General features: G+C 36.9%; 1 protein-coding gene and 1 pseudogene across 4 annotated transcripts in view; one reads left to right on the plus strand and one right to left on the minus strand.

The window, feature by feature from the left end:
• HPRT1 (hypoxanthine phosphoribosyltransferase 1) overlaps nucleotides 1–15,992 on the plus strand; it is a 52,211-nt gene that overhangs the window by 20,121 nt on the left and 16,098 nt on the right. For all 4 annotated transcript variants that reach the window (XM_047081990.1, XM_047081989.1, XM_047081987.1 and 1 more), the window contains exons 2-3: nucleotides 7,467–7,573; nucleotides 9,709–9,892. In XM_047081990.1, coding sequence (XP_046937946.1) covers nucleotides 7,566–7,573; nucleotides 9,709–9,892 — 192 coding nt within the window. In that variant the 5' untranslated portion in view covers nucleotides 7,467–7,565. The remainder of the gene's footprint in view (nucleotides 1–7,466; nucleotides 7,574–9,708; nucleotides 9,893–15,992) is intronic.
• On the minus strand, nucleotides 12,509–13,341 carry LOC124514039 (40S ribosomal protein S3a-like; annotated as a pseudogene).

Below are 15,992 nucleotides of genomic sequence, written 5' to 3' on the forward strand. Positions count from 1 at the left end.
ATGACAAGCTTTATTGTGCTGTATAGTTGTATGTATGTCTTTTCTACTAGATTATGTATAAGCTCTTTGAGGGCTCTCAGTTTAAAATCATCTTTGTATGCTCCCTACAAAATTTACTGCACAGTGCCTTACCAAAGTGAATGCTAAATGCATTTTTATGTAATTTAATATATTGCAATCCCTTCCTGTCAAAGCAGCCACTGGATTGTTAACTAATCCAAATCAGATGAGGTTAATATCAGATATTAATATCAAATCAGACAAATAAGGGCTAATAAGATTAAAGGCCACCGAGTATATTTCTATCTAGCTCTTGTGGAGATTGGAGTTATTGGACCCATTTAATATGAAGTTTTGGTGTTTTGCATGATTAAGAACAAGTTCCTGGGGGCACCTGGATGGCTTAGTCAGTTGAGTGTCTGTCTGACTTGATTTTGGCTCAAGTTGTGATCTCAGGGTCGTGGGATTGAGCCCCCCCATCGAGCTCCACACTGAGTGTGGAGCCTGCTTCAGATTCTCTCTCTCTCTCTCTCTCTCTCTCTCTCTCTCTCTCTGTCTCTCTCTCTGTCTCTTTCTTTCTTTCTCTCTTTCCCTTTGCCCCTTTCCTTCCCTCTAAAATAAGTAAAATGAAAAAAAAAAAGACCATGTTCGTGTTCATTGAATTATATCTTATTTCTTATCATTGGTCCAGGTGCACGTGAGGCTTCTGAGAGTTTGAGTACTCTCTAAATTCCCAGCATGCATCACCTATATCTTTTTCATAGCGGTTTAACACTGTCTTATGGTTATTCATATGCATGTCATGTCTTCTATACTGTAAGCTCTTTGAGGGTAGGTATGTCAAATTTATCTAATCCTGTCTAGTATGTACAACACAGTAGGTTCTCAATAAATATTTGAGTATTAGTAATAATACAGGTTCTGGATAAGGTCCTCACCATTTTAAAATTAGTATTCTAATATTTGGTCATTATATATGGATTTGAAAGACTTGGACTTTTCATTACATGTAAAAATTGGGAAAAGTTGATGTTGGTGCCTTGTCATTTAAATAAATTGCTCCGTATTTAACTTTATATTTGAAATATTTACAAGTAGACATAATAGTATAACAGACCATCATATACCCATTGCCCAGTTCTGACAACAAACTATCTACCTATGGCCAATCATATATTTCTTAAATTAGGACCTCCATCAATATACCCCTTTTATTTATAGTTAATTTTAATAGAGTTGTGAATTCATGCCTAAAGTCCCTCAAGTGATACAAGTTTTAAGATTTTTTTTGTTTCTGCCTTTTGGAAAGGGTTATATTTTAACATGTTTTTTATGCTTGAAAGCACAAATCAACCCTTTTTAAAAATGGTACTGTTTTTTTTTTAATTTTAATTCCAGTATAATTAGTGTAGTGTGATATTAGTTTCAGGTGTATAATATAGTCATTCAACAGTTCTGTACATTACTCAGTACTCATCACAGTAAGTGTACTCTTAATCCCCATCCCCTGTTTAACCCATCTCCCTCCTACCCGCCTCCCCTCTGGCAACCATCTGCTTGTTCTCTATAGTTAAGAGTCCCTTTCTTGGTTTCTCTTTTTTTCTCCCTTATTCGTTGTTTTTCTTAAATTCCACATATGAGTGAAATCATATGATATTTGTCTTTCTCTGACTGACTTATTTTACTTAGCATTATACTCTCTAGCTCCATCCGTGTTGTTGCAAATGGCAAGATTTCATTTTTTTATGGCTGAATAATAGTCCGTTGTATGTATGTATGTGTATATATATATATATATATATATATATATATATATATATATACACTTTATGCATTCCTCAATCGATGGGCACTTGGGCTGCTTCCATCATTTGGCTATTGTAAATAATACTGTAGTAAACATAGGGGTGCATGTATCCCTTTGAATTAGTGTTTTGTTTTGTTGTTTGGTAAATACCCAGTAGTGTGATTCCTAGATCGTAGCGTAGTTCTATTTTTAACTTTCTGAGGTATCTGCATACTGTTTTCTACAGTGGCTGCATGAGTTTGCATTCCCACCAACAGTACAAGAGGGTTCCCCTTCCTCCATATCGTAGCCATCACCTGTTGTTTCTTGTGTTATTGATGTTAGCCATTCTGACAGGTGTGAGGTGATATCTTACTGTAATTTTGATTTGCATTTCCCTGATGATGAGTAATGTTGAGCATCTTTTCAAATGTGTCTGTTGGCCATCTGTATGTCTTCTTTGGAGAAATGTCTGTTCATGTCTTCTCATTTTTTAGAAGTTTCTTTATTTTGAGAGAGAGCACAAGTAGGGGAGGGGCAGAGAGAGAATCCCAAGCAGGCTCTCGAACTCACAAACTGTGAGATCATGACCTGAGCTGAAGTTGGATACTTAACCAACTGAGCCACCCAGGGGCCCCTTCTGCTCATTTTTTAATTGGATTATTTGTCTTTTGGGTGTTATGTCAGTTCTTTATACATTTTGGATAGTGACCCTTTTTTGGATATGTCATTTGCAAATATCTTCTCCCATTCAGTAGACTGTCTTCTAGTTTTATTGATTGTCTCCTTTGCTGAACAGAAGCTTTTTATTTTGATAAACTTGAATAGTTTATCTTTATTTCCCTTGCCTCAAGGAGACCTATCTAGAAAGAAGTTGCTACTGCTGATGTCAGAAAAATTACTGCCTGTGCTCTCTTCTAGGATTTTTATGGTTTCAGGTCCCACATTTAGGTCTTTAATCCAATTTGAGTTTATTTTTGTGTATGGTGTAGGAAAGTAGTCCAGTTTCATTCTTTTGCATGTGGCTGTCCAGTTTTCCTAACACCATTTTTTGAAGAGACTTTTTCCCATTGCATATTCTTTCCTGCTTTGTTGAAGATTAATTGACTATACAATCGTGGGTTTGTTTCTGGGCTTTCTATCCTGTTCTGTTGATCTAGGTGTCTATTTTTGTGCCAGTATCATACTATTTTGATTACTACAACTTTGTAGTGTAACTTGAAATCTGGAATTATAATACTTCCAAGCTTTGCTTTTCTTTTTCAAGATTTTTTTTTTTTGGCTATTCAGGGTCTTTTGTGGTTCCATATGAATTTTAGGATTATTTGCTCTAGTTCTGTGAAAAATGCTGTTGGTATTTTGATAGAGATTGCATTAAACATGTAGGTTGCTTTGGGTAGTATGGACATTTTAACAATATCTGTTCTTCCAATCCATGAGCATGGAATATCTTTCCATTTGTTCATGTTGTCTTCAATTTCTTTTATCAGTGTTTTATGGTTTTCAGAGTACAGATCTTTTCACCTCCTTGGTTAAGTTTATTCCTAGGTGTTTTATTATTTTTGGTGCAGTTGTAAATGGGATTGCTTTCTTAGTGTCTCTTTCTGTTACTTCATCATTAGTGTATAAAAATGCAATGGATTTCTCTACATTGATTTTGTATCCTGCGACCTTACTGAAGTTCTAGTTGTTTTTCCAGTAGAGTCTTTAGGGTTTTCTACATATAGTATCATGTCATCTCCAAATAGTGTAAGTTTTACTTCTTCCTTACCAATTTGAATCCTTTTATTCCATTTTTCTTGTCTGATTGCTGTGGCTAGGACTTCCAGTACTGTGTTGAATAAAAGTGGTGAGAGTGCACATCCTTGTCTTTTTCCTGACCTTGGGGAAAAGCTCTCAGTTTTTCACCATGAGTATGATTTTAGCTGTGGGTTTTTTTTTTTAATGTTTATTTATTTTTGAGAAAGAGAGCAAGCGCGCACGAACATGAGCAGGGGAGGGGCAGAGAGAGAGAGGGAGACACAGAATCTGAATCAGGCTCCAGGCTCTGAGCTGTCAGCACAGAGTCTGACACGGGACTTGAACTCAGAAACGGTGAGATCATGACCTGAGCTGAAGTCAGATGCTTAACCAACTGAGCCACCAAGGCGCCCCAGCTGTGGGTTTTTCATATATGGTATTTATTATGTTGATGTATGTTCCCTCTAAAACTACTTTGTTGACAGTTTTATCAAGAATGGATGTTGTACTTTGTCATATGCTTTTTCTGCATCTGTTGAAATGATCATATGGTTTTTATCCTTTTTCTTACTAATGTGATGTATTACATTGATTTGCAAATATTGAACCACCCTTGCATCCCAGAAATCAGTCCCACTTGATCGTGGTGAATGATTTTTTTAATGTATTGTTGGATTTGGTTTGCTAATATTTTGTTGAGGATTTTTCCATCTGTGTTCATCAGAGATATTGGCCTGTAGTTCTCTTTTTTTGTAGTGTCTTTATCTGGTTTTGGTATCAGGGTAATGCAGACCTCATGGAAGCAATTCGGGTTTTCTTTCCTCTTCTGTTTTTTGGAATCGTTTGAGAAAAATGGGTATTAATTCTTCTTTACATGTTTGATAGAATTTACCTGTGAAGGCGTCTGGTCCTGAACTTCTGTTTGTTGGGAGTTTTTTCATTAGTGATTCAATTTCATTGCTGGTAATTGGTCTCTTCAAATTTTCTATTTCCTGATTCAGTTTTAGGAGGTTATATGTTGCTAGAAATTTATCCACTTCTTCTAGGATGTCCAGTTTGTTGGCATGTAATTTTTTGTAATATTCTCATATAATCACAAATCAACCCTTTGACATTAAATGTGATTTATAAATCTAATAGTATTGATTGAAAATAGAAACTTTTGAATTAGAAATTAATTTGGTATTTTGACAGAGGTAGAATTCCTATTTTGGTGTGCATCCCAGCTGTTCTGTCTATATTAGACTGCATGTCTAGGATGAACTCTGGGCAGAATTCACATTGGCTTTGATTGAAACAAATCAGACTCATGAAGTTCTTAGGCTGCCTGCAAAACCTATAGCCAGGCACTGAGCCATTTTCACAGAAGCTATAGGCTTTATAAATGTTGCATGTTTCAAAGAGTCCTGGGTGGGTCCTGGTTTATGCTTGTGCGGAGCAGTGAGTAAGTTGGTAGAAGTGGTGAGTAACCTTCAGGGAAGCCAGTTTGGTTTTCTGGATCTTCTTAGTGTTAAAGCAGTATGAAGTGGTACATTTTCATTCTTGTCAGGTAATAGCAGATATATTCTGAGCCAGACTTGAATGTTTATCCTCTCATCTTGTAGGATCTAGCAAGGTCTGTCTTTTCCCAAAACTTGAACTGAGTTTCAGTTTATAAAATTTAGAAAAGTAATATTTGCTTGTTAAAAAGTATTTTAGAAATGTTCCTATAGGGGACACAAATGTCCCATTTCCATTCTTTTTGTAGTGAAAGTGTTCTGAAATACACATGATGTGAATGTTTAGTAGACACATTAGTACTTTATGCCAGATCTTAAGATCTGGCATCATCTTTTTTCCCCAAAAATATAATTTTTCTTGCTGTGTATGAAAGTAATATGTGTTGGTTTAAAAACAAGTTAGTACTGACTTCCTACCACCCTCAAACTGGCTGCCGAGCGAGTGCCTGGGCACTACATGCCACAGGGCCGTGCCTGTGTTCATGTCCTGGTCCACCTACCTGAATCACTGCCAGCTTCCTGGCCATGTGCATAGGTGGAAATGGTGTGAAGGTAACACCAGCTGGATAAAACAATACCTAAAATTCCACCCAAGTCTGGAGAACTCAAAACTGATCTTTTGGGACAGAAAAAGTAACACGAACCTCAGATTTTTCAGAATATAATTATGAATTCTGTGAATAATATTATAAATCTTAAGTATGTATTTTTAAAATTTATTGAAAGCCTAGCTACCTGTCCTTAAGCATCTAACATAGTGCTGACGGAAAGGTGTTCAATAGATGTTTGCTGATACTTTGAGATTTAATTATGGTTTGACCAGTATTTCTTGAAAACTGCCAAAGCTCTTATCATCATCTTCTTGAATGTGATTTGGAAGATATTTAGTCTTGAATATCATGTGAAGTAGAGTATTATAACTGGTTTATTTCTTTGAATTTTAAATATAATGATGAGTAGGAATTATAAATCACCTATGATAAAAAAAAAAAAAGTGAAATTGACAGTGAAAAAAAAGGCCAGGTCAATATTAAAGTGTGCAGCTCAGCGAGTTCCCCCTTCTTGTAGTTGACCACTGTTTGGTATATTCCTTCATGCCCACCCTTTCTTCCTTCTTCCACTCCTTCCTTTCCTCCTTTGTTCCCTCTCCCTTCCCCTCCTCACTTCTTTTTTATTTTTTGGGATTACAATTTTTGTTTGTAGATTTTACTTTCATACATCTTTCAGAATTCCTGTACTTTTTATATGTGTGTAAAAAAAACACATAATGCCGCAAATAATTTAAAAGAAAGACTACTGAATTTTTTTAAAAAGCAATATATACTCAATGAAGGAAATTTGCAATATATAGTATAAAGAACTAAGTAAAATCACTATAACTCTCTTCCCCGAGATAATAGCTGTTATGATTTTATTATATTTTTTCTGTATAGGTACATGTATAATATTTATAAAACTATAATCGTAGTACATTTTACCACCACAGGTACCACATCATCGGTTTTATTCAATAGTTTGTATGCCAGCTATTGGGCATACGAAGACAGCCAAATATGGTTCTACTCAAGCAATCGTGGAGTATCTGCTAGGAAGGCACCTCATGGATTGATTATAACAATCTCAGACTTCTAAGAGTTTGGGTTTTTAAGAAATCACTTAGCTTTCTTGGTGATTTTTTTTTTCCCCTACTCTGAGGTGAGAGAGGCTGTTTGTATTTGGGGTAGGAAACAACAGCTTTTGTTCTGTGATTTTTTTAACTTGTTAGACTACAGTGTATGAAAATTTTTTTCTACAGTGTTACTAAAATCGTTTTTACTAAAATTTCAAACATACTCAAAAGTGGAGAGAATAGTATACTGAATCCCCATATGCTCATCAGCCGTGTTTAAAATGTTATCAAGATTTTGCTACATTTGTCTTAACTCTTTAAAGTTTTTCGTTTTCTCTTTGTGGAGCTAAAGGAAATTTCATACATGTCATTTTACCGATACAATCTTAACTATTCATCTCTAAAGCATACAGTTCATTTCTTATATAACTATAATTCATTGTCATACCTACAAAGTTACAGAAAATTCTTGATGTCTCATACCTAAATTTCTCTTTTTTTTGTTTTTATTTTTATTTAAAAAAATTTTTTTTTACATTTATTTATTTTTGAGAAACAGAGTGAGACAAAGCATGAGCGGGGGGGGGGGGGGGCAGAGAGAAGGAGACACAGAATCCAAAGCAGGCTCCAGCCTCTGAGTATGTGGTCAGCACAGAGCCTGATGCGTAGCTTGAACCCACGAACTGTGAGATCATGACCTGAGCCGAAGTCAGACACCCAACCGACTGAGCCACCCAGGCGCCCCTAAATTTCTCTCATAGGCTAAGGTTTTTTTAACATCTAAATTCAGTCGTGTAATGCTGTCACTGAAACAGTCATATTTCTTTTTCAGATTAGTGATGATGAACCAGGTTATGACCTAGATTTATTTTGTATACCTCATCATTACGCTGAGGATTTGGAAAAGGTGTTTATTCCTCATGGACTAATTATGGACAGGTTAGTAAGATCTTAAATTGAAGTTTTTGGTTTTTTTCTTAATTTCTATTTCTGTTTTTTCTTAATTTTCTATTAATTTCAAGTGTCAGCAACTGTTTTAAGGCATTGATGTTTGAACATAAACTAGGCCAGCTTGTCGAATAATAGAGGTTTTCTGTTTTAGAGCCCTCTTTACAAAAAAGTTGGGGGGAGAGCTAATTACCCAGTGTAAGTCATGGTATACTGGGAATCTGTAGGGAGTAGAATAAAGTAAACATTGAAGGGACATTGGAGGAATGAACTCTAGTAACAGTCTTTGATTGCTCAGCCTTGAACAGGATAATGGGCTGGGGCTAAATCACAGGAGGGGAAGGTAATGTTTTGACTATTATGCACGTCTAGCTTGAAAAGTTCCCCTTAAATGAATTGCAGTGAGAGACCTTACTTGGTATTTAAATGCTTGCCTTGTGTGGCTATTTTGTTTTTGACTTTAAGGTTATAGTATCAATATATAGCTGTTGTAAAATATTCTAAGGATTGAGGCTTTAAATGAGTAGAGTTCTTCTTCTCAGCCTCCTGCATAGTCCTTCGTACACACTGGCTATGCACATATGCTGTATGCAAATATATGTACAGTAACTCTTGAACAATGTGGGGGTTAGGGATGCCACCATCTGCGCAGTCAAAATCTGTGTATCACTTCTGACTCCCCTTAAAACTTAACTATTGGGGCGCCTGGGTGGCGCAGTCGGTTAAGCGTCCGACTTCAGCCAGGTCACGATCTCGCGGTCCGTGAGTTCGAGCCCCGCGTCAGGCTCTGGGCTGATGGCTCAGAGCCTGGAGCCTGTTTCCGATTCTGTGTCTCCCTCTCTCTGCCCCTCATGTTCATGCTCTGTCTCTCTCTGTCCCACAAATAAATAAACGTTGAAAAAAAAATTAAAAAAAAAAAAAAAAAAAAAAAACTTAACTATTAATAGCCTACTGTTGACCGGAAGTCTCACTGATAACATATAGTTGATGAACACATATTTTGTATATGTGTTATATACTGTATTCTTACAATAAAGTAAGCTGGAGAAAATATGTCATTAATAAAATCATAAGGAAGAGAAAATATATTTATAGTATGATATTTATAACAAAATCCATGTATAAGTGGACTTGTGTGTGCAGTTCAAACCTGTGTTGTCTAAGAGCCAACTGCGTATATTTTAACACATAGGCATGTACTGTCATATAGGTCTGAAGTGTATTGGAGATGTTTTCATATTAGTATATTTAGAGCTTTCTCCTATATTTTGAAGGTGGTACTGTCATACAGGTCTGAAATTTATCGGGCACTGTTTCATACTAGTATGGTTAGAGCTATCCTATATTTTGAAGGTTGCATAACATTCCATTTTCTGACTGTACCATAATTGATTTAAGCAGTCCTTTATTGACGGACATGCAAGACATCACCATTATTTTACAGACCATACTAGAAGGGAACATCCTCTTATACACATTTGGTCACTTGCTTCAGCTTTATCCATGGGGAAAATCTGGGTCAAGGGGAAGGTATTTATTGAATGCTTCTGATACTGCCAGATTATGCTCCAAAACGTTGTTTTAATTTATACTCACAGTGGTGTACGACAGTGCTCTTTTTCACAGTCTCTTACAATATTGCCTATTATCAGGGAAATCTCATTTAATCAGAATTTGCCATTCTGATAGGTGACAATGGTATTTTAAATTGCATTTTAAATATTTATTTTTTTAATGTTTATTTATTTATTTTGAGAGAGAGAGCAAGTGGGGGAGAAGCAGAGAGAGAGGGAGAGAGAATCCCAAGCAGGCTCTGCGATGTCAGCTCAGAACCTGATGCGGGGGTCGAACCCATGAACCGTGAGATCATGACTTGAGCTGAGACCAAGAGTCGGACACTTAATCGGCTGAGCCACGCAGGCGCCCCTTAAATATTTATGATAGATGTTACAGTATAACTGTGTTTTGAAGTTTATCTTTACTTTATGAAGCAAGGGATACTTCATGGGGGGCAAAGGATGTGTTTGGTGGAAGTTTAATGCCTAAAGGGGATGTTTGTTATAAAGCTAAATATATTTCTATTATATTGTAAATTAATTTCTGTTAAATTCCTGATACTTCTCTAGGACCGAGCGTCTTGCCCGAGACGTGTTGAAGGAGATGGGTGGCCATCACATCGTAGCCCTCTGTGTGCTCAAGGGGGGCTATAAATTCTTTGCTGACCTGCTGGATTATATCAAAGCACTGAACAGAAATAGTGATGGATCCATTCCTATGACTGTAGATTTCATCAGACTGAAGAGCTACTGTGTAAGTATATTTAATATATGCTTATAAAAACCTCGGTAACTGTACGTTTTTCTGTGTGTGTTTGAAAGTCTACAAACCATACTCACATGTTCATTGCACTTGGTTACAGTGACATTTTCTAATCTATTCACTACTGTTTTGTATACAAGTGAATATTGTCTTTTTCAAACTAGTCACCTTAGACTAGTCACTTTTCTTAAAGGATTTTTGATCTGGTTTTGTTTTTCTGGTTTTTTAAAGACCACTTTTGGGAGTTGCTGTTGGGACCTGGAGTTATATTTTTGACTATACTTAGTGTTGGCAGATCTCTTCTCTTCTCTAGAGCTAGATTGGTTTTCCGGGGAGTTGAAAGTCAGTTTGCAGCTGATAAATAAGGTGGGCCAACAGTTGTTTCCTAGAAAGCACATGTGGAGTGAAAGCACCGGCCCACTGAAGAAACCACTTTGGATTCAGTTACTCTGCCGGTGTCACGGGATCTCAAATGTCTGAGAATATTGACACAATAACCATTATTGACACTGTCAGATGAGCCAGAGTCCGTGTGATCTTTACATGTGAATTTCATCCTCCATAATTTCTTTGAGCATCTGAATGTGTGATTTTTATTAGTTCATAGTGTTGTTTGTGTCTGGTTGCCTGTGGGCGCTGTAGTTCCTGCGGGTTACTATTTTCCTTACAAGTGGGGTTTCTCCTAGCTTCTTCAAAGATTAGAATAAATGTCTGGTCTTTGTTGTTTCATGAATCTGTGTTGTGCATCTTTGTAGAAACTAGCCTTATGTTTATATTTTCATTGAGAATAAGGCTGCTTACATTTAACTTTCAACCTTCATTCTCCCAGTTAATCATCTATTTGACCCAAGTTTTTTGACCTTTTCCACATTTTCATCAGTCCTGTGGGTGATTGGAGAACGATTTAAGACATTTTCCCTATCCCCCGAAAACCCTTTGTGCTCATACACCATGACATTCCTTCATAACTACAAGCTCCTTTTAATTTGTCAAAGTCTTGCATGAATTAAAGAATTGCTTAAATGAAGAGTTTGGATCTTCACTCAACAGAAGTTAGTTACAGTTAGTTAGCTGGTTTACACTAAGATTGGAATCTAGTCAGTGTAATTGCTGGCAGTAGCTACCCAGCCTTTAATTGATTGTTGGCTTAGAGTCAAAACAGGTACTTCTGGTCCATGGTATGATATCGCTTTTGATCTTCTGGAGTCCCCCTGCCCCCGCTCCACACACATATACATAAAAATCAGTCTTATTTCTTTATGCCTTAAACTTAATTTCTTTCAGGATTTGCATAGAATGCTTTTTCTTTGAAAACTTGTGAAAAAAATGAGGGGAACTTAATATTTTCTTCTTTAAAGTATTTTATAGTTATAAGAACGGTATAAAGCCATGGAAATACTTTGACAGTTTAATTCCATTTTCTCCTTTCAGGTTTTTTTTCCTATTAGTTTTAAATCTTAGAGGATTATTAAGCTTAAGCCCTGAGGTGATAAAAAGAATGAGATCTTAGGGGCACCTGGGTGGCTCAGTCGGTTAAGTGTCCAACTCTTATTTGGGCTCAGGTCATGACCACATGGTTCATGGGAGATGCAGCGCCTCATTGAGCTCTGTGCTGAAGTGCAGAGCCTGACTGGGGTTCTCTCTCTCTCTCTGCCCCTCCCCTGCTTACATGCACACTCTCTCGCTCTCAAAATAAATAAACATTTAAAAAATCACATATTAAAAAAAAGAATGAAGTCCTAAGCATAAGCAAAGCAAGTTTTTAGGTTAGTTTTTACATAGAGAAAAATCATATCTGTTCTATGTAAAATTCTGTGTAAATTTACTACTAAACAACAAAAAATTAAACCCATATACTTACTGTTGATTTGAAGTAACATTTCTGCCCTATTTAATAATTCATCAGCTTGTCATGGAAGATCTTCACACGTACATATTAAAAATCATGCAGCTTAACTTGATAAAATCCTGAGATGGAAATTTAGAATTGTTGCAGTGTCAGTAACATTGAGGTTAGTGTAGTTTTACATGCTGATCTTGACCAATTTGAAACAGTGAATTAAACCTTAACTGATCTGTACTAATCCTAAAGTAATGCTCCATGAACTGTTAAATGTTTCTGGAATATGTAAAGAGCAGTAACAGTAACAGCACACTGCATCTAGTTTTCCTCCAAAATAAAAATTGCCTCTTTTTGATTAAAGAATACATGTTTATTACGAAAAGCATACAATTACAGGAAGTAAAGAAATGAAGAAATGAACTTACCCTGACTTCCACTACCACTTTTATTTCTAATATGTTATTTTTTATTTAAAATTTTTTTAAAAATGTTCATTTATTTTGAGAGAGCGAGAGAGTGCATGCAAGCGGGGAGGGGGCAGAGAGAGAGGGAGACAGAGAATCCCAAGCAGGCTCCCCACTGACAGCACAGAGCCCGATGCGGGGCTTGAACCCGCGAACTGTGAGATCATGACCTGAGCCGAAATCAAGAGTTGGATACTTAACTGACTGAGCTACCCAGGTGCCCCTATTTCTCACATTTAAAAGAATTTTCTCTCTGAGTATACATGCATACATATCCGAGTTTACACGTAGTCTTTTTTTTTAAACATCACAAACAATAAGATCTTTTGTCACCATCAGATGTCTTAATTTTAAAAATTCTTGGATTGGCAACTCATATCCATCAGCTCGTTCAACTTTAGCGCCAGCCTCATCCCCAGTAGCTTTTCCAGAAGCTTAACCATGAAGCTCCATGAGCTTTCCCGATTCAAACTTAGGCTTCTTCAGCATTTTCACTTTTCTAACGAAGACATCGTGGAATGGATAAATAGACCGACAGGCCTTTTCTGTGTGTTTTCCAGTGCTGTCTGGAATCAATTTGTTGACGACTTCTTTCAAGTCACTTGTCTGCACCTCTCGGGTCATGATCTCCATCATCTTTTTCTGAATTGGGTGGACCTGTTGGTGCTGAGCGTGAGAGGTCTTCTGAATCTGATTGTTGCATTTGTTAGTAAAACCAACACAAAATAGATGAGGCCAGTAACCATTGCTAGTCTTGGCGTCAACATGAGATTCAGTCCTGGTCTGCCATTTTTTGACCATGGAGCACATTTTGTCATGGGTAAGATCTGTGCCGTGGAAATTAGGCAGTTTTTGCCCTGGAAATCTTCAGTAATTAGCTTACATTTTCTAAATGCAACTTCATCATTCTGCAGATCAGCAAGGGTCACTTCACAAATACAACCCTTGAGGCCATCATATGCGATTTTGGTTCCTTGAGTTCTTGTGACTAGTGTTTTTCCATTATTTGTTATATTGAACATAGCTGGTGCTTTCATATCATACCAGTCTTTCCTAGAAAATGGATCAACAACTTTCTTCTTGGCTCCCTTTTTGCCGACTTTTGTAAGGCACTTGTTCTTGCCAGCCGCCATGGCACTCCTCAGGGAGCCAAAAGGGCATAGTTTACATACTCTTAGAGTAGCTAGGTAGGATTTTATTTGCTTAGTGCCTCGATGGGAAATTGCCTGGGGATTCCAAATACCATATTTCATTAAATGTAAGGTGTCACTGATGTTAACGTACCCCCGTTTTTTGTACCGCTACAGAAGAAGACACTGTCAGTTATATTGTAAGTTGCCATCAGTTGTAATATATCAATTTCAAGGGTATTAAAATATGAGTGTGCAGCTTAGAACAATGAAATGTAGTACTGTATATTCAAAGACCTTTTCTATCCTTAAGGCTCTGTGATAATTCAGAAGAATGGAATAATTGATAAATATGCAAATGTGTTTTCTTTCTTATAAGTTTAATTTCATAGTAATTTTTTAAATAATTTTTTTCATCATAAAAAGATGAAGCCTCTGGGTGGCTCAGTCGGTTAAGTGTCCGACTTCGGCTCAGGTCATGATCTCGTGGTTCATGGGTTAGAGCCCCGCGTCGGGCTCTGTGCTGACAGCTCGGAGCCTGGAGCCTGCTTCCAATTCTGTGTCTCCCTGTCTCTCTGACCCTCCCCCCATTCATGCTCTGTCTCTCTCTGTCTCAAAAATAAATAAACGTGAAAAAAAAATTAAAAAAAAAAGATGAAGCCTCAGGGGGAAAAATTGTCAGGTAAATTTTTTGTGGTAATATTTTTGTGTGGGTCTTAAACAAAGGGAAAATTAACCTGATTTATCGTGTCCAGACAAAGTGGCTTACGTTAAAATGAAATTGTTCTTACGATTTGAAATCTTGGAGAAAATTTTTTGAGTTCTGAATTATTATCTCCATGTACATTTGAGAACAGGGAGGTGCAGGGGGATGAAATGACTTGCCCAAGATCATACAGGTTTTTTGAATTGAACCCGCACCTTTAATTGTGCAGAACCGAGTCTCGTTTGGGAAAACTTGTAACTGACTTGAATCCTCTGATATGGCTTCCTTTTATTTCTTCATTTTCTACCAGTCAGAAGTTTTGTATGCAAACAAGTTATCTCGCCGGTTGTGAGATTTCTTTTCCTCAGTTGCAGTCAAGGTGTGTAAAGCTATAACTTTCAGTCTTGATCTTGGAAGTCGCTTGGTTAGTAGCTTGATTAAGCTGTTTCATGTATCAAAGATGCAAATTACCTTGTAATTTGTAAGAGGGTGGCTATTTGAACTTGTTAACGAAAAATGTGGAAAATATTGGAGTAGTTTCTTAAAGTGCCTCTTATGAGAAGAGGTCAGTAGCTTTCAGTCTGACCTTTTACTTTACTTAGTCGTTGCTTTCAGGTCTGCTTTTTTTTTTCTTTTTTTAATCTTTTGGCTTTTTAAAAAATCTTCTATAAATCTAATATCTATCTGTCTATAAAGCAAGTGGAGCGATTTCTATTTCCTGCTTATTCATTTAAGACCATAGACATGTATGGGGGAAAGAATTTGTTCAGTATAAATTGGCAGGAAAGGGGATGTGTACTATCTGTGGTATAAGCAACTACCAGAACTGTATCAAAAGTATACTCTGTAGCCATTTCCTGTGGGTTTTCACTTGGATGTAGGCTGAGGTATTATATAAACACCTTGTTTCTTAGAACATAAAGGTAGTGTTCAAGTTTGGCCCTGCTAACCCACAAATTTTATATTCAAAAAATGAAGGAAAATAATTCACTCAGCAAACATATTGCCCGTCTGTTGTATACAAGGCCATGCAAAGTGGTTCTGCTGAACATGTTTATTTGATCAGATCCTTGCTCCAAACCAGACCTGGAATGAAAAGCATGAAGATTGGGTGCAATAACTACTCAAGGTTGTAGAAACTGTATTTGAAAACGCCAGATTTTTAAAAAAAATTTAAATGTTTATTTACTTGAGAGAGACAAAGCATGAGTGGGAAAGGGGCAGAGAGAGAGAGAGACAGAGACAGAGACAGAGACAGAGACAGAACCTGAAACAGGCTCCAGGCTCTGAGCTGTCAGCACAGAGCCCGAAGCGGGGCTCGAACTCACAAACCGTGAGATCATGACCTGAGCTGAAGACGTAGACTAAAGCAACTGAGCCACCCAGGTGCCCCGAAAACACTAGATATTAAATGTCAGCACTAACTCTTCAATTTTTTCAGTATTACGTTGTGCAAATGGTATCTTTGGTTTGATTAGAGCAGTGCTGAGCAATAGAACTTTCTGTGATGATGGAAGTGTTCTATATCTGTGCTGTCAAATACAGAGCCACTCTGTTGAGCACTTGAATTAGGTCTTCTGCAACAGAAGAACTGAATTTTTAATTTTATGTAATTTTAAGAACAGTTGACCCTTGAACAATACAGGGGTTAGGGTGCTAACCCCCTGCACAGTCGAAAATTCTTGTATCACTTTTGACTCCCCCAAAACTTAACTACTAACAGCCTGCTATTGCCCAGAAGCCTCACTGCTAACATAAACAGCTGATTGATTAACACATATTTTGTATGTTTTTTGTATTATATTCTGTATTCTCACAGTAAACTTGAGAAAAGAAAATGTTACTAAGGAAACCACAAAGGAGAGAAAATACACTTCTAGTTCTGCACTGTACTGATCAAAAATATGCATGTATAAATGGGCCTGCACAGTTCAAACCTGTGTTGTTC

The sequence above is a fragment of the Lynx rufus genome, unplaced genomic scaffold (assembly GCF_022079265.1).
Source record: "Lynx rufus isolate CCGP_SWC_20201006 ecotype Redwood Valley unplaced genomic scaffold, mLynRuf1.p SCAF_19, whole genome shotgun sequence".
NCBI lineage: Eukaryota > Metazoa > Chordata > Mammalia > Carnivora > Felidae > Lynx > Lynx rufus.